Raw genomic sequence first — 21907 nt, 5'->3', positions numbered from 1 at the left:
AGTGAAAGGTATTCGGTCAGTGGTGTGTACCTCATCAACTGAATCGGTTTTCTTTGGGGACTACAGGGAAACAGCAAATCCCCTCTACACTAGGAGTGTATGTGGCAGCCATTGCACCATGTCACAACATCATGCATTACAGCTCTCTGGGGGCTCACAACCTTTCTGAAAGAGGTATAGCACATCATGATTCCCCATGAGCATAGCATAGAACTTCCCTTGTAATGTGTCTCTAAAAACATTTTACTAGTGATTACTCTAGCATTTGTCAGATGCGCTTACCCAGAGCGACTTACATTTTTTCTCATTTATACAACTGAGGAGTTGATGGCTAAGGGCCTTGCTCACTGGCCCAGCTTGGCAGTGCTGGGATTTGAACTCACAACCTTCCAACCAGTAGTCCAAGTCTTAACCACCAAGCCACTGCTGCCCAACTTTGTAAACCAGCTGACTGATCTTGTGGTCAATTTTGTAAACCAATTGAATGCTAGTGTTCCATGAAGTCAACCCTGCAGTGTGTTCTTTGTTGCACACCGTATGTACCCTATGGTAATATTTAGATGGAATTGCAGCTAGCCAACCCTCAGAACAACTGTTCATATGTCATGTTAAAAAAAAAAGACGCAGGGGCTTTCTTGTCTAAAAAGAGACTGGCCCACTGGGTGGTGGACGTCATGGCTTATGGGTGTCTCAGTACCCATCCCATACTATGACAAGGAGTGCCTTTTTCTCATGGGCATTACTTTCTCTAGGTTCTACAAGGTTAATGTCACCCATCCCAGTGGCATGCGTGCAGTGGTCATCTCCAAAAATCTTTCCAGTTAGTCCTAAACTATGCCAGTTCCTCCGGATATCGTGGTATATGCTATCCAGATGATTTCTTCCCATCCCTGGCAGTTAGAACGGGTGAAACAGAATGCTAGTTATGTACATCACTCTGGTTCTATGAACTTGGTTCTATGAACTCTGGTTCTAATGCAGGCACACTCAACAAAGTAGGTGTCCAGGTGCTTCTCACTGCCCCTAGTGGTTATCCAAGGTTCACAGAACCACAGGTACCTATGCAACTAGGATTATGTCTTAGCATCATAACTGTGTGGGTCAGATTGTGAATAAAGAATTGTGAATAACGTTGGATAAACAGCTTTGTTATTACATACGCTCATGTCTTATATCATGTCCTACAATGTTTATTGTTAGAGTACAACAATTATCATTTTAAAATGCACCAATATGCATAGTCACATATTTTAACAGTTTATTAATAGTAAAATAAGAACTGCCCATAGACTTCTATTATACTTAATCTGGAAGTTTTCCATTCTTTTCTCAGTACAGGGAAACATGTTCATCAGTGGTAACTGCTCATACACTATACATGCACATTATGTTGAAAAAAGTTAACATTATTATTGCTCTGCAATTAATTGTGATATAATCCACATCTTGTTTGTTGTACACATTATTTGTTGCTGTAAATGGAGGTCAACCTTTCTTTGAGTTACAGGAAGAGAGGTATGACAAAAATGTGCATTCCTACACATCAGCAAAGCATCTTTGATTGAATTGCAGGAAAACACACACCACAGAGGTACAGTGGGTAAGAGGGTGAAAGCTGTTAGCCCTTGATGAGAAGTGTTCCATAACTGCTCTGGAGTGGCTGTCACTTCAAATAAACAGTGCATGCGAGTGAGAGCAACAGAGAGATAAAAGAGAGGGAGAGAGAGAATTTGTTTGACAGCAAGATGGTCATGCAGACAGTAAGACCCTCACAAAGGCATCAGTGATGACAAGCTGATGAAAAAGCCCATCGTCCCTCCTCACAATACACACACCAACCACTCCAGAATGACTGTTGCTTAGAGCTGTAGTGTGTGAAATCGTATATCCATGCCACCTCTCTCTTAACTCATAGCATGCAATCACTTTCTATACTAAACAAAACACAGGATGCATCAAATCACTAACCCACCCCTATGCTTCCCATTCTGAACACTACTTCCTTAATCACTCACAATGTGCAAATGATATAAGAATATATAATAGAATTGAAAAGACAATGATAGTTTGAATGAAAATGACATAATTTACAGTCTTATAAAAGAGAATCTAGAATAGTTATCCAGCTAACATTATACTATACTGATATACTAGATGATTGTTCTCATGATGTTGTGGGGAAATTGTGTGGGTAAAACTGTGAAGCAAAAAAAGACTGTAAGAATGAGTTTCTAACAAATCTGCTTTCAAATATTCGATCAATTTCCCTAAATTAATCGTCGCACTGCTGCAACAATGTGACATCATTTAACATCGCCTTGCAATCGAGGGATGCGCATTTTCATATTTATTTCCAACATGTGCGTCAATAGAATGACATGAAGACGCCTCTAATGCTTTCAAGATTTTATTGTAATCATGTCTATTAATGTGCATAGCTGTATCGTTTTATTTCCTTATTTCAGCCACAGAATAAGCCTAAACTGCTGCATTCAGCTGTTCCTTCAGGAGGACATACTTTGAGAAAAATACCCAGAGAAAGGCATGCATAAAAAAGGAAAACTGTGAAAGCCAGTAGGTCACCCACCTCATATACGTTAAACTGGGACTGCCCTCTGGACAACTCTCTGTAGCTTGTGCTAAACTCGCCAATGAAATCGTGGCTGTATGTGCACACATGCATTCAGACATACATATGGAAACAGCACACACACACACACACACACACACACAAAGAAAAAGAAATTTAGAAAAATAAATTTTAATGTAGGATTGGATGAGCCGCTTAATCTCCTCCATACACCATGCAACGAGCAGAATATTTCTTCTTTATTGTGTATCTCACAATGAAATTGGTTTATGATCAGATTGTCTTTTCGCACTTCATTTTGTTGTTCATTTTTTAAACACTCTGGCAGCTGTGAAAACGCAATATGCAAAACACCATCATCTGTTTCACTAATTGACTCGCTAAATGACTATTATCATAAATGCACTAGATAAAGATACTTAACTGCATAGTTTGCGCAAAATGAATTTATCCATTCATGGTATAAAGGCTGACATGAACCAAATTAAAATATTTCTAACATCACAAGGGAGATTGAAAAGTCATGATGGTGAATGAATAAACAGTATGCTATAAATGACCCTGTTTGAAATCTACATTAAAAATAGCTTGCAGCTATTTGCTGGCAGACACAAGTGTCTATTTCATTTTGGATAATATCGTTGCCCAATTTATTTTTGCCTCATATTTCAAATCAATTAGATTCCAAGAGTGTGACATTCAACTCTCTACTATTGTACCAATACTTCTTTGTTTCATTTCAATATACCCAGCATTGGCCCATTGAAGAGCTACATTATACTCTTCCAAGTGTTGTTTAAAAATATGCTTGTAGTTAATTAGTTGACATTCTGTTGATGTTGAAATGTTCATATTCTGTTTATATAATTAAGCACAAGCTTTCCCACTGCGCAAAACTGTGAACTAACTAGCTAACTAGATGAATAATAAGGGGCTTATTTACAAAATAAGCCAGAATCCTACTCAAGCTTCACTCTAACAAAATGAGAGCATGTGGAAAAAAGGGTTTTGGGGGAAAAAACAACAACTGATAATTGGCTAAATATCAGACAAATTAAAACGATTATGATATACTATATTATTGATGCATAGCATCTACAAATACTTTTGAATAGTTGTGATTAGCATTTTATTGAATGGCTACAACACTTTACCTTCCATCTCTGTCCCAGTCATACACTTCAATCTTGATTGTTCTAGAGAGAGAGAGAAAGAGAGAGATAGATAGAGAGAGAGAGAGAGAGATAGAGAAAGTGTGAGAGAGAGAGAGAGAGAGTAGAACGTCAGCTTGACCACTGTACAATACTCTTGTTTCACACTAGCCTTTTATTTTTTCAATTTCACCTCAATCAGTATCTGAAGTATCTGAAGATGAAGTATCATTCTCTCAAGAGCAAGGAAGCAATTTTACATCGACTGTGTCCAGCATCTCTTAAGGCAATTTTACATTTTACTATTCACTTCATGAGCAATCAGGGCAAGTAAGTGAGAGATTCAGAGACACAGAGAAAGCGATATGAATCATGGACTGCTACGCTACAAAAGCTAGTCATTAGTGTTACATTACAACATGAGTGGTGAATTGGTTTCCTTGGAGCCTGCAGAGAGCGGTGAGATTTTAAGTGTTGCACAGAGCCATTTAAAAAGCTAGAGATCTTGTGTGTAAAATAGGGTTGGATTTCTTCTGGATGGCTTAACCTTCATTTATATGAATGATCTGTAAAACTGCAGGAGCCATGAACCAGTGCCAGATAGCAGTGGTTTGAGAATAAAAAAACATTTGCACCTATTGTTCAGGGTCGAGAGGCTTGATTTCGATTTACCGATTTCTCATTTCTTGAGTTACAAACTTCCAGCTATTAGCATTGCTGCTGTTAGCCGCTGCACAACAAGTGATGAGCCCGCAGCATGAATTTCTCGTGTCAAAATCCGCAACACTTTGCTTGGCTGGGTTCTAATAATAGCCTGTCACCAAAACTAACACAGCAGCAGGACACTCAGCACTTCTCTACAAGAGTGTACTGCAGAGTCTTATCTCCATAAACACACCCCTACAGTCCCCCAAACTCAAACACTTTCAGTTACAGATAAAGCAGAAGCAGGAGGCAATAATCAGTGCTCTATTTAGGCATTAGGTCTTATAGCGGAAGAGCACGGGGGCACTTTTTAGTGCCACTGGTGTACACTTAAAGGGGCCATGACATGTTGTTTTTATTTATTTATTTTATTATCTTCCCTGAGGTGTAATTGTAATATTACTTAACTTTTTTGCACAAAGAAATTTAGTAATTTATAACCTTTTTCAACCCTGTCTCTGACCCCCTGGCTGAAACGATCGTTTTTTGTGTCCTTTACCTTTAAGACTTCAATGTATCCACTCACTGCTATGACTGGCTAACATCTTTAGCTATGAATTAATTATCAATGCCACTGCTATTACACATGCAGAACTGTTTTCACCGACTGAGCGCCAGTGGGCGGGGCCAACGGTGCAATGGTGTAAAAGAAGATGTCAATGTCTTGCTGTATGGTCAGTCATATGCAAATGTTTTGCTCGTGTGACGTCACAGATCCCGCCACATCCAAACGAGCCGTTTTTGGAGCTTGGTTAAATAAATTCTCTCTTTATACTGAGGAGGATGTATTAAGCTAGAAAACTTGCTGGATGTTTTAATGGTACAAATGACCTCTTGTATGTCAAAAGATCAAGGAAATTTTGACTTCTCATGTCATGACACCTTTAAAGCTAGAGATGTCAGAAGATCTTATAAAGCAATACATGCTGTATAAAATAGTGTCTCCATCATGAAAAACACTATACTTTAATACATTTCCATTAGGTCTGTCAGGATGGATTTTGTTCAGATTTTCAAAATACTTATTTAAAGGCCCACTGCTGATTCTTTGCTTAGAAAATAAACATTGTTCTGTGTCTTTCCCACACAGAGGTGATTTTTGGGCCAGGCAATTTGACAACTGCAACAGCATATTATGTCCCATTTATTTTATATATATATTTGCTCTGAGAAATGTACCAATTGTTTACAATTTGGAGGTGATGGGAAAGGGGAGAGAGAAGAAGAGAGAAGGGGGCATGCAGTAGAAACTCACAATGTGAGATTATTACGAACATTAATTCCCACTGTATATGATCCCATAAGATTCTAACTTGCAGTTCGAAATTTCATGAGATTTAGAATTTAATCAGAGCCAGAGTGCATTCTGCTGTAGGACATCTCCACCATTATCCTGCTCGATGGAATAAACTTGAATCATTCAAATTGATATTTCATGTAGCCAGTGATATAGGGTGGCACTTTGAATGCTCTTAGAGCAGCCTCAGACTGTTTAAAACTAGAGATGGCACCTAGCCGATATCCAGTATCAGTATCAGACAAATTTCTGGACAAAGAATGAAGTTTGTCCGATTCTGGATAGTTTTTTATTCTGATGGAGAAAGAGGTTCGGTGGGCTACTCATACTGTTTTTTTTTTTGTCCAACAGCCAGAGAAAGAAAAACTAAAGTTGTCATTTGGAATGTATGTTTAAATGTCATGCACTGGTGTGAGAGTGGTGACTTGGTTCAAATCCTGCTGCACTATACACATCAGCTGAGGTGCAATACTTAGGATGATTTTTATTAGTCAAATTAAGTTGTAAGTAGTACAGATGATGATCTTTTCAGAATTAGCAACATGCACAAAACATGGATTTAATACTGCTCGTCGCTACAACAAATATCACTCAGGAAAAATGTGCTCAAGTCCAAGTAACTAAGACATGCTTCTGTTTTACATCAAAATAAAGACATAATTGCTGAGGCCTTACCTGTCATAGTCTCCATTGCACAAGGCTCTGACGGGGATCTTGAAGGCCTGCCATACAGGGTTCAGGGTGTTCTTCACCACCTCTGTCTTATGGCAAATGGTGAATCTGTCACAAGCACAGACGCCTCAGTCACACACATGCACAAAGTATTGTCAAAAGGTGAATAATTACTAATTTCCACATTTGTACACAAAGCCCAGGCATTCGTCATGTACACAGGCCTACTAACGGCTTAACAGTTTTTTTTTTAATAACACTGTGCAGGAGAAAAGTGCAAGAAGCAAGATTGTACTCAAAGTGTGTTTATTGAGGTAAACCTGAAAATCACCAGAGCCCATGGCTGGGTTCAAAACATATGCAGTCAAAACCACTTTTTCCAAAATCACTGTGCAAACACAAAAAAATAAAACAAAATCGCATTGATGTGGCTACGAACCATATTCTTATTATAATGTGTGATATTAGCTCTTGTAGTAGCCTGAAAAAAGGAGCACAACGGAAAGTGTCTAAAAAAAAAGGTGGGTAAAACAATCCAGACTTTTTAATAATAAAATATAATTAGATTGCACTCGTAAATCTTATGTCAGTATTTGGAATGGCAGAAAAAAAATCATGCAGATTTTCTTCACTGAGATATTTGGGGGAAAAAATTATTACAATTACAATAAGTTGTATTTAACAGTTGGGTGATGTAGCCTTTTACTAAAATGCAGAAACCAAGTGCATTGCATGTTTTAGCAACCTAAAGGAAAAAGAATTAAAGACACACTTTACTGCTAGACAAACCTCCCCAGTTTCACAGCACACCACTGCCTTAATAACAGCATAAAGAAATTGCAAACTATTGCAGAGTGATACAGTTACTAAAGGTTAGTTGCCGTAGTAACTGAGCAGGGCTTAGATTTAGCCTATTTCATGAAACCAAAATAAGACAGAAATCAGGCAGGCTTGTTGAAATAAATGATGTGCATTTCTGGCTACAAAAATAGCAACAGGTAAAATTGCTTTAGCCCAACCAAAATAGCAATATTCCTAAAGCCAAACAAAAAATTATGCTGACAAAAAAGGAAAGCTCAAGCAAACAGGCTAGGAAACACATCCAGGGAAACACAACTCAGAATCACCATTGTTATGCATGTAACACAGAAGAGAAACACTGAGGGGTTAATGAGACAAACTAAACTGAGGTTACAAGTGACCACTTTATTAGGAACACCTGTCTATTCATGCAATTATCCAATCAACCAATCATGTGGCAGCAGTGCAATTCATAAAATCATGCAGACACAGCTTCAGTTAATGTTCACATTTAATATCATGGGAGGAAATGTTATCACAGTGACTTAGACTGTGGCATGGATGTTGGTGCCAGACAGGCTGGTTTAAGGATTTCAGAAATCTCCTACAATTTGTTTATTTACTTTTTACACATAATGGTGCGAAAAACATTGAGTGAGCGGCAGTTCTGCATATGGAAATGCCTTGTTGATGAGAGAGGTCACAGGGTTGAGCTGAGAGGAAGGCTAAGATAACTGAAGTAACCACTCTTTACAACTGTGAAGAGCAGAAAAAGCATCTAAGAATGCATAACATGTCAAACCTTAAGGCAGAAGGGCTACAACAGCAGAAGACCAGGAGGCTCCCCTCCTGTCATCCAATCATTCACAGCATGAATTTGCTACTGATAAACCGGGAACAATTCTGTGATACAATCATGTCAACATGAGCCGCGATCTATAAGGAATTTCTAACACTTGTGGAATCCATGCTCTGAAGAAAAAATGGGTCTTACCCAGTATTAATATGGTGTTCCTAATACAGTAGCCAGTGAGCGTATATAGCATGTATAGCTAATCAGCTATAGACTGCTTCTGAAAAGACAGTGTTTATTAGCACAGCTTTATAAGCACACTGTCCTTGGCCTCCAGAAACAGGACTTCCTCCACTCAACTGGCCAAGACGTTAGTGGAGGATTTACTTCTAGACATGACATGCTGTTTCTTCAGCTGCACTCAGACCACTTTTATTATCCACCTAACCTACACAAGTCAAAATAAACCCCTTATCATCTGATTACAGGGCTATAGTGAAAGACAGCAGTTCGGGTCAATATTCTACTGCTCTTAGGTCGAGGACAGGTGGTAATTATCACTGTCATATATTCCGTCGCCTTATTAGAAATCAGTATGTTCTGAACTATTGATCAACTGATATGGATTTTTCACAGCTCACTGTGCATATTTAAAGAGCACAATGACAGTGACCTTATAGTACATTAATTCAAATACAAGAGTTATGCAATTAGGGACAAAATCCACCTCTTTTCCAATTACTGTCAGTAAAACTGTGGATAATGAACACTTACTAAACAGACGAATTTTGTATAAGTCAGTTAACAGACATCCTAACTTTAATGTAATATTTATTTCTTTATGTATTCATATCCATTTTATTTTCCAGGTCGGATGTGGACAACCTGATTACCTGGTAACCTTTGAAGTTTTTTATGTCTATGTGGTGTTTTATATCAGAAAATATTCTAGTAATCTTCTGAAAAAGGAAAAATCATAAGCCAACCAGTGATCAAATACAACAACACAGGCCGAGCTGGTCGAATGGTTAGACCATCTTCGCCAGCTGTTAAGCAGTTTCTGAATTACTGCTTCTAATACTACATCATAGACATAGACTTTTTTTTTTTTTTTTTTTTTAGAAAATATCAGAACAGTAGCGCAATTACAACAATTTCTTCATCAGTTTTGTCAAAAAATAAGGAAGCTGGAAAATAGCTTAACAGCTGGCAATTTTCACTGTCACTGTGCCTTTACATTTGTGATAGCTAGCTAAATTATTAGACTAATTTATTAGATAGCTTAAGTGCTGTATCCAGATACCCCAGTTGCCTTGCAGCAGTATTCTCATTATTTAAACCCTTAAACAGCAAACGTATTCTGTGCCTTCCAATGTTAAATGAACAACGTAACAACTTTTATTTGAATGTGGGATAGCGTACTCACGTTCCATCCTCGTTGCTGCGGTAAAACACAAGGAAAGGGTCAGACTTGCCAAAGAAATCCTTCTTGTCCAGCTTGTTGCCACAAAATTGCATCATTACAGATTCCTGTAGGATGGAGATACAACCACTGTAACCACTAGTGCACAATAATTATGCATTTGGCAACCAGATCTTTTTGAGCAGATGATATTGTGTGACTGCAAAATGGTCTGGCACAGTCGTTCAGATTTGCTTTACTGGTGCCAGGTGGCAAAACTAAGGAGACAAATGAGAAATCCTTTTGACAAGAAAGTGTGGACACAGACACTGGCACCTGCACACACCTTCCTTACTGCCAGGGTGTCATCAGTTAATGGTAAATTACAGTATAGTGAATGTACTGTAAACTACAAATGTATAATCTACACGTGTGTTCATGGCACAGATGGGATTCCTGGCTCAAGTGAGTCTAGTTGGATGTTTTGCCAACCTGTTTCATTGTTGTATGTGCAGATTTGGGGCATACATGATATATTCATTACTAAAATCAGTACGTCTAGGGAAGAGTTTAAGGCAAGTACAGAGCATGTGTGTGCACACAAACAAATGCTTTGTTTTGCAACAAAGACACAATGGAGCACATAGTATAATGGCAGGGGGTTTAGACTGAAATAGTAGAAGCTGTTATTTGTCTCATATACATTATATTCCAGAAACTCTAACTTTTTTTTGTTGTTGTTGCATATCCCAGTTTATTTGGAAGTTGGGATTGGAGTGTAAGGTCAGTCATGATATGGCACCCCTGGAGCAGGGAGGATTAAGGGAAAGGCCTTGCTTAAAGGCAGCTTAGCAGTGCTGGGGCTTGAACCTCCAACCTTCTAATCAGTATCTGATCTTCACCTTTAGCCACCAGGACACCACTGCCCAGGGAGAAGCCAAAGGGAAACACTCAAGAGTGTCATGCAGAGCAACTGCAAATACATGATCCATAACACAACACTCAGGATGACTCACTCTGCAGTTGTTCAGTTCCTCAGCCTTCACAATAATGGTGCCACATTTCTTTCCAGGAATGCCCCTGTTGGTGGAAAGAGAAACCTTTCAATACTCAGTCACGGTAATATATATATATATATATATATATATATATATATATATATATATATATATATATATATATATATATATATATATTGCATTTTATACAAATGTTTTGTTTCATTAGCGAATATATATAGCACTCTGTCTATGCAGGCTGCAAAGTCTTTTCTTTTTCTTTACCTTCAACAACTGGAGGCTATGCCTTAAGCTCTGAGAAGGCAACACCTTCCACTGTGGGAGGGTGAATTTTTTTTTTTAGAAAAGTTTAATGTAAATTTGAAATGCACTTCCCTGTCATTTGTGACACTGATGGAAACAAGCACAAGCAGCAATTTGTTCATTCATCTTCATCTTTATCTGCTTTATCCTGTCATGGTGGATCTGGAGCCTACCTGAAAACACTGGGCACGAAGTGGGAATACATTCTGGATGGGATGCCAGTCCATCAAAGGGCACCACACACACACAAATTCATACCTTGGGCAATTTAGCATGGCCAATCCACCTATTGCCATGTTTTCAGAAGGAAACCGGAGAACCCAGAGTAAACTCATATGGACATGGAAAGAAAATACAATGCTCCACACAGAGTAATTAATAACTAACTATTACTAAATGTAATGGTAATATACAGATTGATTGATAATCGCTTTTGCCGATATTTTTCCCGATATTCAAGCATTTTTCCATAATCGGATATCGGTTTTGTAATATCAGATCCACCGAAAAACAGCCATCTTGTGGGCATTTTGAGAATTGCATGCAGGACCGCTATTGCAGCACTGTATCTGAGGATATATGAGTCAACAACCATGTGCACAGGTAAAGTATACTTGCTTTGCTTTAATTAATAAACGTTATTTAACATAGCACCCATTAATGCACAAATTAGATGTGTTACATAAACACTTGAGATGCTGTTTAAGCAGCTTGGCGCTAAGAAATAGAGACAATTTCACTGAGTCATGTAATATGAGCATTTATTTAAAAAAAAAAAAAGGCACTTTAGTAACTGCATTTTTTGTTGTTGTTTTTTTTGCACCCTTTCAGACTCTTTCAGATGCATAAATAAGAAGGGTTTTTTTGCTTTGTATTCAAGGAGGAAGTGAAATTGACAAAAGTTATAAATAAAATGGTTTGTTCAGTTTAGTGTTATCATCGTGTCAAAAACAAAAGTAAAACAATAAATAAATATCGGTTCTGCATATCGGTTATCGGCCACATAAACATGCAAATAATCATGATCGGTATTGGTTGTAAAATCAATATCGGTCGATCTCTAAATATAATTCATACTTGAACCTGGCTTACATTAATAGGTAAACGTGCCACTGTTGCTATTTGTCTATTCAGAGTAAGTTCACCACAAACATCTTAAGAGCAGATTGTCAATCTGCTTAAAAGATTGTTTAGAAAGGCCCATCAAAGCAATTCAGTTTGGAGCGATTCTTCAAATAGCTGCCGTGACTCTTCAAAGTCCCCTCCACAGACTGCAATTATTTAATGGAGACCCTGCTGTTAGTGCTCCTCACATCTCTAGTTCTTTGTCTTTGTCCTAGTTCCAGTTTCCTAGTTCTTTTTAGTTGTGTTTTGTATCTTCCAGCTTTGGTCTTTATTTGTGTTGTTGTACTCCAAGTTTGATTATTCAATGGAAAGTAGCTAAATTATGATACTGCACGCATGTCTTAATTATTCTGGTTCCAGCTAGCTACAGAAATAAAAACATACGCCAGTAGTGCAGTTAAACTTTTGGGTCGTCTATGTGTATAAAAGGACTCGCAGCTTCAAACGCCACAACCAGCTCTATTCAGCATTCAGCGGGAGGTAGAGAGTTCAACAGGATGTCTGGTTTGACAAGTAAAGTAACAGTGCTTCTCTCTCTCTCTCTTTATGTACACTGAGAAAACAGATTGTTGAAAACCCATGCTGTCAGCCATGTACCCTGTTTATGTTTCAGTAGTATTATACCTTTGCCTGCAGTCCCCACATGTGCTCAGTCAGTCTCAGTCTGTAACACAACTAAACATTACAGTATTTAATAAAGCCTGGTTATTTTCATTAGTTGTGGCATTAAATCGCTCCTACAAAACGTTTGCTGTGACTGAAATGTGTATTTTTGCTTATAATTCCTGAGAAAGCAAACACTAGGCTGAGATCCAGAGCAGTTCCCTTGAGCTTTACTCCTTAAACTTCCATATCTGTGCACAGACACAAATATAAAGACTATTAAACTCTTATAAAGATTATTCAACTCTAGCGCTTATACTGCTTGCTGCTTATTATTCTCAAGGCAAGAAACTGTGACAGAGGCACGAGTGGGACAACATCCAATAAAATAAAGATTTTTTTTTTTTTTCAGACTTTTCAGTGAAACGCATTGGAAAAAGAAAATGCAATAAATAAAAAAGGCATAACATAAAAGGCATTTAAGCTTTCTGGCAACACTTTATAATTGAGCTAGTTTATTAGAAATCTGTGAGCTTTTGCTTTATTATTCATTATTGTGAACAAATCAGGTAACAGAAATGAGCTCTTTTTAGAATCTGGTTCATACTCTTCAACAATTTGAATGCTATTTATCTGCTGTTGATGCCAGATTCTGTTCACTGGCAATGTCCTACATTGAGTTTTATTGATGTAAATTAGTATGCAGCATCACACAATGATACAATGCTGATTGGCTGACTATTTTATAAACTGTTTGAGATGCATGTATCAAGTGAATCACTATCTAAGTCTAACGTAATGTAAGAAAGGCTGTAGAACTCCAGTGAAGCTGGGCTTCTATGTGCTCCTACAGCAGATTCAGGTACATTGTGTCTTAATGGGAGCAACAACAGATTAACACCAGGGTTTTAATATATCATTTTTGTTCTGATGTTGTAGTAGTATTAGTAGTAGTATTCTTATTCTTATATAGAAAATGGAATAGAGGAGTGTTGAAATAATCAAGCAACAATCCTCATTTCCTGTGTGTCTCCTTTTTTTTGGCTGCCTTGAGCTCTGTAGTGCAGTTTAACCTTGATGGCTATCATTTGCTATAAGTGGACACACTTATGGAGAGCATGAATGCATTTGCACTTTATTTTTATGACTCTGGCATCCACTCTGATACTTCAGCCTCCGGAGTGGGTGAGTGACTCAGCAACTGTAGAGATAAGTGATTTGGGAGTAAATTCTGAATCTTTATAATGTGATGTAAGAGTATGACTTCAAAAGTAACTTAATACTCAAATGCAAACATTACTATCATGCGAAATGATGTTAACGATTCAAAAATGTTATCGTAATATTTATGCATTCTGCGGCAAATGTTTTAGATGAAACACTTTTAGTCTACTGAAGTAAATCTATTAAAAATGCAATATGTAAATGTTTTTGGACAAACAGCGCTTTGTTTTTAATAGAATGATAGGTCGAAATAAATATGTCATTTATGACGGATTTTTGTTTTACATTATTCTTAAAATTATGGATCCAATTTGTTATTAAACCTAAAAAATAAAGTCCTATAAACGATCTTACATGTAAGTACTTCAACATTTTCCCTAAGACTCTGGATGAGTCTCAGATAGCATTCTAATCATCATGTAGTGAAAAACATTATAAAGTTTCTGATATGCCATTATGATACGATGCAGTGAGTGTCTATGGTGAAACCATTTGAAGCTTGCTCAATAAAATAATTATTTAAATATTAACATCTATGATAAAAGTATGGTATTTCCTTATTATTGTGTTAAAAGTTCCAATTTCTACTTTCCATGGTTAATGAGATTTGGATGCATACTACAGCAGTACTGCTAATGGAGGTACAAAATGAGTTAATTCAAATGATCAGAATTAGAAGTTATTAGAATTCCAATTGAACTCTTTAAAGAATTGAATAGGCTTTAGTATAGAAACAAATGTCAATTCATTTTTACCATTCATTACAATTCATGCTATCTGCTTTATAATGTTTCAATGATGACGACTGACTGCTTAAATATTTCCATAATCAGCTGGCCATGTCATCTGACAGCCATTAGCTTTGACCGCTTTTCCTCTCTACTTAGACCTTTCATTTGGAAGCTACAATCTGTAACAGAACTGGCAGCAATACATCCTAATGACATCAGTATGCATTGAATCACCCACAAAAAAAAAAAAAGGCCACGCATTAGAATAAACTGTGCGATCATGCAAAATCTCATGTCCAGGCGATGAATCACAGATGTCACAGTGTGCTATTTTTGGTCTGATTTCAGGAGTTTAATTAAAACCTTACACATTTTAATTATACGATGAGGTCAATTTTAATACTGGAATCTCTCTTATTCCTCTAAATAGCAGTGTCGAACGTAACGCATAAGAAACATGCAGACTGCATGAAAAAAGCATCATATACTAACGTATTTCCTCACAGCGACAACTCCTGCACTCTTTCCTGAACACCTCTCATGCACACAGAGATTTCTTAAGGAGTTCCTGTAGATACTTTGCTAATGATATAAAAGCAGTCAAATTTGAAAAATAAATAAACAGAGTCACACTCAGTGTCAGTCTGTTTCATAGCGGTGAAAAGCAAGCAAGCAAGCAAGCAAGCCAACAGGTGGCAGACTAAACTGTTGCACCCCATTCGTCATGGAAATCTGCAGAGCGTTCAACTGTTCATAACCTGACCTGGAAAACCAGAGGAAGACAGTGAGAGCAGTGGGGAAAAAAAAGCAAAGCTCAGGTCTCCATGACAACCCCAACCATTAAGCTGGGCAAAGGACCCCAGCAGAGATAATGAATATATTTCTGCGTGAATATATTTCTGCACCAGTGCCTCCTGGACATGGACTCATCCATATTTCACTGAGATAACTCTGTCACCTAAAAAAGGTAGAACTGAAAGCAAAGACTGCTCTCGAAAGACCATATGTGTGAACAACTCGTTATACAATAAAATCCTTGAATAACTTATATTAATACTACTGTGCCAGTGTGAGTACAAATCACAGGAGTATAAAAGTAAGAGGAATCATTGTAGACTGTTCTGGTCATTATACTGTACATGCACAAATGACTATTATCTTTATTCAAATTATGCTCCTAAATTCTGTCATTTCTACATATAATCTCAAGTTTTTAAAGAAATTTGTTTTAAATGGGCATATATGATTAACCATGTCCATCTCATTTCCAGCTATCCACTTTTAAACCTGGTCAGGGTCTTTGGGGGCATAAAACAGACCCCTCAGGATGTTGCGATCACGGAAATGAACGCATAATCAAGGAAACCCTGCAATATTCGGAGGAGCTTGCAATTACTGCATATTTTCTACAGATTTGAGCCAAGACGCGTCATATGATGTCATCACAATGTCTACAGTGTGTTTGTGTTATGAATTTTAACACCTCTCTCTCTGTGTCTTGTGCGTTATAACGAATTGCACTAATGAAAAGGTGATTCTGGTTATCAAAGACAGACTCCATTAATGTTACTGCATTCAGCTGCATTGTGAAGTTTTGCTTTTAATGGTATTAACAACAAATATTCGGTCAGAAAATTAGCAACAAGAAGACGATATAAGTGAATTTCCCTGTTTCTAACTCCCCCCTCCCCCAAACAATTCTCTGCAGCAAAAGTAAACATAAAGACAAGAGTGCATTTGTTTAATTCTTGCTAATTTTCTGACCAATTCTGTTTTTTGTAAAGACTATTAAAAGCTTCATATTTTGCCATTTTGGGTTTGGCATATTTTGTTTTGCCCAGAAGTGTATTAGCTACTTGTAGCACCAGGAAACAACTAAAGATGCTTCCTTAAAGGAATTCTTTTGTAATAAGTAATAATCATGCATTCTGAATCTAATCTCTAGCATATGTGTGATTACTATGTATAACAATACAAAACTATGTATAACTATGTATAACAAAACAAAACAATAACAAGCTGATGGAGAAGTTGTTGTCCTTAGATTTTCATGATTAATGAGTTACTTGGTACAGGTATGACTGTCAAAAACACTCATCACTCATATGCTACAGGTGAGGTAGACAGAAATTAGTTTTTTATTTTATTTTCAAAAGACCAGTACTTTATCACCCAGAGATGCTCACACAGAGATGCTCTGTCTTGCAGCACATAAACGCACACACATAGATACCATCACACATCCCCTCAAATTCCTCCCTACATGGTGAAGCTACCTTCCTGAAAGTCCTAATCAAGACATGAATTTACAATCAGCATCCCCAACAGAACAAGATAATTAAGTACCGGCTACAGTGCAGCGAACAGCTGTTTTTCTGATCATCTCACGTTCAATTATCTTGCCCCCCCATCCAACCAACACCCCACATCCGTACCACCATCAGTACGGATTTGAATTAAATAACAATTATCATTAAAAGCACTCTAGATGCTCCGCTCAAGTCCCTCTTCCTTTTTCGCTCCATCTTCTCACTCTGTCTCTGTCTGTTTCAAACATAGCTACTAATAGGTGACCTTTACATTTACAAAAAACCTCTCTGCAGTGCATTGGCTAACTAAGTGTGTGTGTGTTTTTTTTTTTTTTTTTAGACTTATTCTACCACAGTAGTACTGCAATTCAGCCACACACACACACACACATCCTTACCTGTGCTCCCACTTAACCAGCAAGAGTAGATTCACAAAACAGAGAATGTGGATAAGTTCTCTGAATAGTAAATTAGAGCCGGTGTGTTCTGGCTGAAAAGTAGCGTCATGTTTAACTGCTTCCATGGGTGATATGAAATAAACCTTACTGGAGTTTACGCATAATAATACTTCCGACAAAGAAAGAAAGCGCAGGTTGAAAGGCGAGCAGCCTAACAAGAATGGGTGGAAAAATTACTATGAAGTGAAGCGAACGGAGTAAAATCGGTAAATCTGAGAAATTGGCTTAGTTCACAAATAAAGGCAATTATTTAGACTTTTCTTTTTTTCCCAAACAGCTTTTTTATCATCTGAATTTGTTGATTTTAGCCTGTAAATTCTTTTCAAAAAGGCTTTACAAAAAGGCATTCCCTGCACTCCACTCCAAGCTTACAAACACAGACACACAAATCCTGAAGAATTAAACCACACACACACACACAGGTTTCACACACTCACACAATGGTATCTCTCTCTCTCTCTCTCTCTCTCTCTCTCTCTCTCTCTCTCTCTCTCTCTCTCTCTCTCTCCTGCCATCCACTGACAGGGCTTATAAAAGCACCCTGGAGACATGCTGAGAGACTTCTTGTTCTGTTTTTTCTCTCCATATGCAGAGACTCCCAAATGCAGTCTGGTGTGCTGATTAAACTGTATAATTATCTGTAATTAACAGTCATTAGGGTTGTTAAAGGTGCCCCCCATCAGGGTGGAGGTGCAGGTGCATTGGCTTGCCACGGTTTCACCATTCTCAAAAACATTCCCCTTAACTACTGCAACTTTCAGAAGATAAATACAATATAATGCAGTTCCATAAGTTGCATAAGCACATACACACGCAAAGGAAATGTGACCAAATTTGAATGTATAGTTACATAAATGTCCCTTTAGTCCCAGTTGGTGTCTGACTTTTGCTTCATTAGTTTTGTATGGGTTTCAAAACTAAGTCAACAAAAATGAACGGAACACTGATTTCTTGTTGAACCATAATGAATGGCACACTTAGATGAAATAAATATAAATACAAATGTATTTATGAAACTACATGGCAGCAGTATAAGCACAATAACTTGGGATTTTAAAATAAAAATGTTTCTTCTTATTCAAAACAGTGTATAGCTTTTAAACTCTGACAGTTTCTACAATATAGAAAATAAAAGGTTCAAAATTACCTTTAAGAGGTTTACTCTGTAAAGGGATTTTATGTGAGGCTCAGCTGTAGCAATGTTTTCTTCAATGAGATTTTACCACAGTCAGCTATAATAGTCTGCATCAGGGCAGGCAATGGAGCACTTAGCAAAGAGCCTCATCATATACTAGAGAGGTGTGTGTCCTCAGTCCAAACTCCGTATTGATTTAGTGAAGCTGGGACAGTAGTGGTGATCAGTCTAAAACGCTTTATTGAAATTGGTAAAGCTATTTTTAGTGGCCAGTTGTCGGACTTCAAGTCACCTTTAGTGGGGGTATATTCTATCTGTATTTCTTAACTGTACTTAAGCACTACTCTGGAAGATTTGTACTGTACTTAAGTTGTATTGAAATTGAATTATTGGACTCTTACTGAAGTAAATTTACAAAAGTAAAAACACTACTTTTGTCGCTTGCCCAGCTGTTATGCCAATTAGTTGTGTGTTGTTGTTGTTGTTTTTTTTAAGACATCCAATCAAATTCACATCAAGGTCAAATAAAACTGTGCATAACTGTGCTAATGGGCTGTCTTTAAAAAAATAATAATTTTATCTTTTACAAAATAAACCAGAAATACTTAGACACAGGGTCAAATGATTTCCACAAATTACCACATTGGCATTATTATCAGCTTCACTCAAAATGGAAAGATTTTTCACCTCTGAAATGAAAACTTTCCCTAAGTTTATGAATATGTTTCCAGAATTGATGAATGTTGAGGAGTGAAGGGTAGATATACTGTATAGATAATAGATAGATAGATAGATAGATAGATAGATAGATAGATAGATAGATTCAGTTAAAAATATTTACTTTTACTCTTGAATACTTGACTATGTTTAAATGTAGATTCTTTCTGACTTTCACTCAAGTAGCATTTTCGCGCCGTACTTCTACATCTAATTGAGTTATACTTTGTCACAGTACCCGAACTTTTACTCAAGTACAGTTTCTTTAAAAAAAAAAAAAACCTTTACTGATCACAGTCCATATGTAGGCCTTTTGTCATACTGCTAAACATGTCTTGTAAATGAAAACCATACGATTAACCTGTTCTATGGCAGAAAAAGAAATCATAATTCCTAAGATAATGTATTGCACTTGAATAAACAGCTTGAAGCTTGTAAACCCATTAACCATTAGTGTAAGTTTGCAGTTGGAGTTTTTCTCCAAGGTTGCCATGCCATCAACAATTAAAGGAAAAAACGATTATAACATCTATATACAGCCTCTTAGCACCTCTAGATGTTTGTGTTCTCTTTTCCTTCTGACTTCTATGTGCTGTTACTCCAGAAGCTAGACTAAGATGTCTACACTCATATACCCGTGAGCATTTGCTTCTGCCTTGATAAATGAGTCTGTTCTTGTGCAGGTTTTCATATCAGCATATAATAGACAGGAAAGAGAAGGGGGTGTTATATTGTGTTATGTTGTACATTTCCTTAATTCAAAAAGTGCATACAGTACATGTACAGTGTTTTTTTTTTTCTCTTTTTTTGAAGATAGGTGTAGAAACAGGACAAAGAGACAGGGCCCAAACTGAGTGAATATATATTTAAAAAGACATTTAATTTCAATTAATTCCTAACTCTGCCTGGGCTTTTCAAGATAGCACCATTTTCCTGAAGACACTGCATGTTAATCTGATTACAGTCCTATATGCAGTATTCCTTTTCTTTGGTGAATATTTTTACCCAACTGCTCTGCTTTTTTTGGTATGGAATATTTCCAAGGTAAAACAGTGGTCCCTAAAGTAAGTACTTTAAACATTTTTAAACGAACAATTTCACAGATGAACTCTACAAGGTAATAAGAAGAGGTACATTTTAGCATGTCTTTTACTTTGTTTTAGCCAGAGTGACCAATAACGACATCTTGTTTCAGACTGTGAGAACGTTTCTCTTTTAATAGTTGTAGACAGAATGTAGTAGTTGGCATCATGTCACTATTGTAACACAGTTAGATGTTACCAAATCATTATTCATTCACTACAAGATTCTGTTTAAAGATATAGTCAAACACCACAACACAGATTAGCCACATCTGTTTGGAAAATCAAATTCTTTTAAACACGAGCTCTATCCCTACAGTACATATGTACTGTATTATTACCCCTACATACTATCCCAAATATATAATGCATGATGGGGAGTATTAAGACTGTTGTTCCACATCATTTGGAGTTTCACATTTGTAGTTATCGTGTTTACAGAGTTAGACACCACACCTGGAGTTTTTCCTCTGAGTAGATGTTTTATCAACAGCTAGCAAAATGTGAGGAGAGCTTAAATAAATACTGACATGTTTAAATGACTATTAAAAATCACTGACCCCAATTTTATTATTCTTGCTTATACAGACATTTGGCATTTCAAGCTTTTATTGTCATTTCTCTATATAGCCTGTATACATTGGAATGGAATGACGTTTCTCCAGGACCATGGTGCAACACAGAACAGTATGCTAGACTACATAAAGTGCAAATACATAACGGTGAGAGATAGGTGCAGGACAATAAATATATAGAACAGAACAATAAATACACAGAACAATAAATACACAGACCATGGGCCCCATAATAATAAATGTCAAGCAGAACAGAGTAATTCATCCACTGGGTTAGATAAGCCACTCCAGGTATTTAGCCAAAACAAATCAAATGACTGCATTTGACAGAGCTTTATTCAACATATATTTAAAGAGAAAGCACTGAGAAAGTCATTAATTCATTTAAACCCATAAATGCGATTTCTGAAGGTAACCTTATTGGTTAAAGGTGTAAAGGCCCATTCTCGGAACGGTGGTGTGAGGTAAGACGAGCCATGCATTATGTGCTATGTAACTCTAAAAGTTAATGTATTTGCCATGGATTTTTCCCTTCTCCGTGCACATCGCAGATACAAACACTGAGTGCTGACTTCATATTGTGTTTTGAATTCATGTCATGTGGTTTTGTTTATGTCCAGTGTGTTATCCTATGTTCTCACCCTTTCTCAGTTCTGTCTTGATTAGTTTGCCTATTTTTTTTTTTGTCTTTGTCTTGTTGCAAAGTCTTATCATGCATAAGTATTGTGCATTTGTCTTATAAGTTCTGAGCCTTGTTTCTAGCTCCTCAATTTCCTGTGTGGAGTTCATTCCAGTTTTAATATTTGCCTGTGTTTTGATCATGGATGATCTCTGTTTGTTTTGCCTGCATGTGTTATGACCCCCACTATGACCTCTGTTAACGATTCATGGATTGAACCAAGTAAACAGGTTGTTAGGTTTTATTATGTAAATTGTGAAACTAATGGGACTAATGGTTAAAAATCACCTTTCTAAAAAAAACTCTTTTTTTTTCTTCATATTTTAGTTTTTATATAGAATTAACAATTTTATTTTTTTTTGTTATCTTTTGTTTTATATGCAGTGTTTTTACAAATTTAGTAGTGTTGAGTAAATGAAACTAATAAAACAATTTTATCTAAATACATAAGGATGATTACTAAATACACCATTTTGAAAAGGTGAAAATGCCTCTCCATGTTTATTATACATAACGGGTACAGTATCTTGACCCTA

At 36.9% G+C, this 21907-nt stretch overlaps 1 protein-coding gene across 3 annotated transcripts in view; it reads right to left on the bottom strand.

The window, feature by feature from the left end:
- LOC108279828 (copine-8) overlaps positions 1 to 21907 on the bottom strand; it is a 130142-nt gene that overhangs the window by 35847 nt on the left and 72388 nt on the right. For 2 of the 3 annotated variants that reach the window (XM_053688059.1, XM_017494340.3), the window contains exons 7-11: positions 10428 to 10491; positions 9436 to 9539; positions 6419 to 6523; positions 3745 to 3786; positions 2588 to 2663 (exon numbers count right to left, since the gene is read on the bottom strand). In XM_053688059.1, the coding sequence (XP_053544034.1) occupies positions 2588 to 2663; positions 3745 to 3786; positions 6419 to 6523; positions 9436 to 9539; positions 10428 to 10491 (391 nt within the window). Of the gene's footprint in view, positions 1 to 2587; positions 2664 to 3744; positions 3787 to 6418; positions 6524 to 9435; positions 9540 to 10427; positions 10492 to 18330; positions 19307 to 21907 lie in introns of those variants that run through there. The other variant, XM_053688058.1, reaches the window with a different exon arrangement.

The sequence above is a fragment of the Ictalurus punctatus genome, chromosome 19 (genome assembly GCF_001660625.3).
Source record: "Ictalurus punctatus breed USDA103 chromosome 19, Coco_2.0, whole genome shotgun sequence".
NCBI classification, from domain to species: domain Eukaryota; kingdom Metazoa; phylum Chordata; class Actinopteri; order Siluriformes; family Ictaluridae; genus Ictalurus; species Ictalurus punctatus.
The sequence above is the reverse complement of the archived record's forward strand: the minus strand, read 5'-3'. Positions and strand labels throughout refer to the sequence as shown.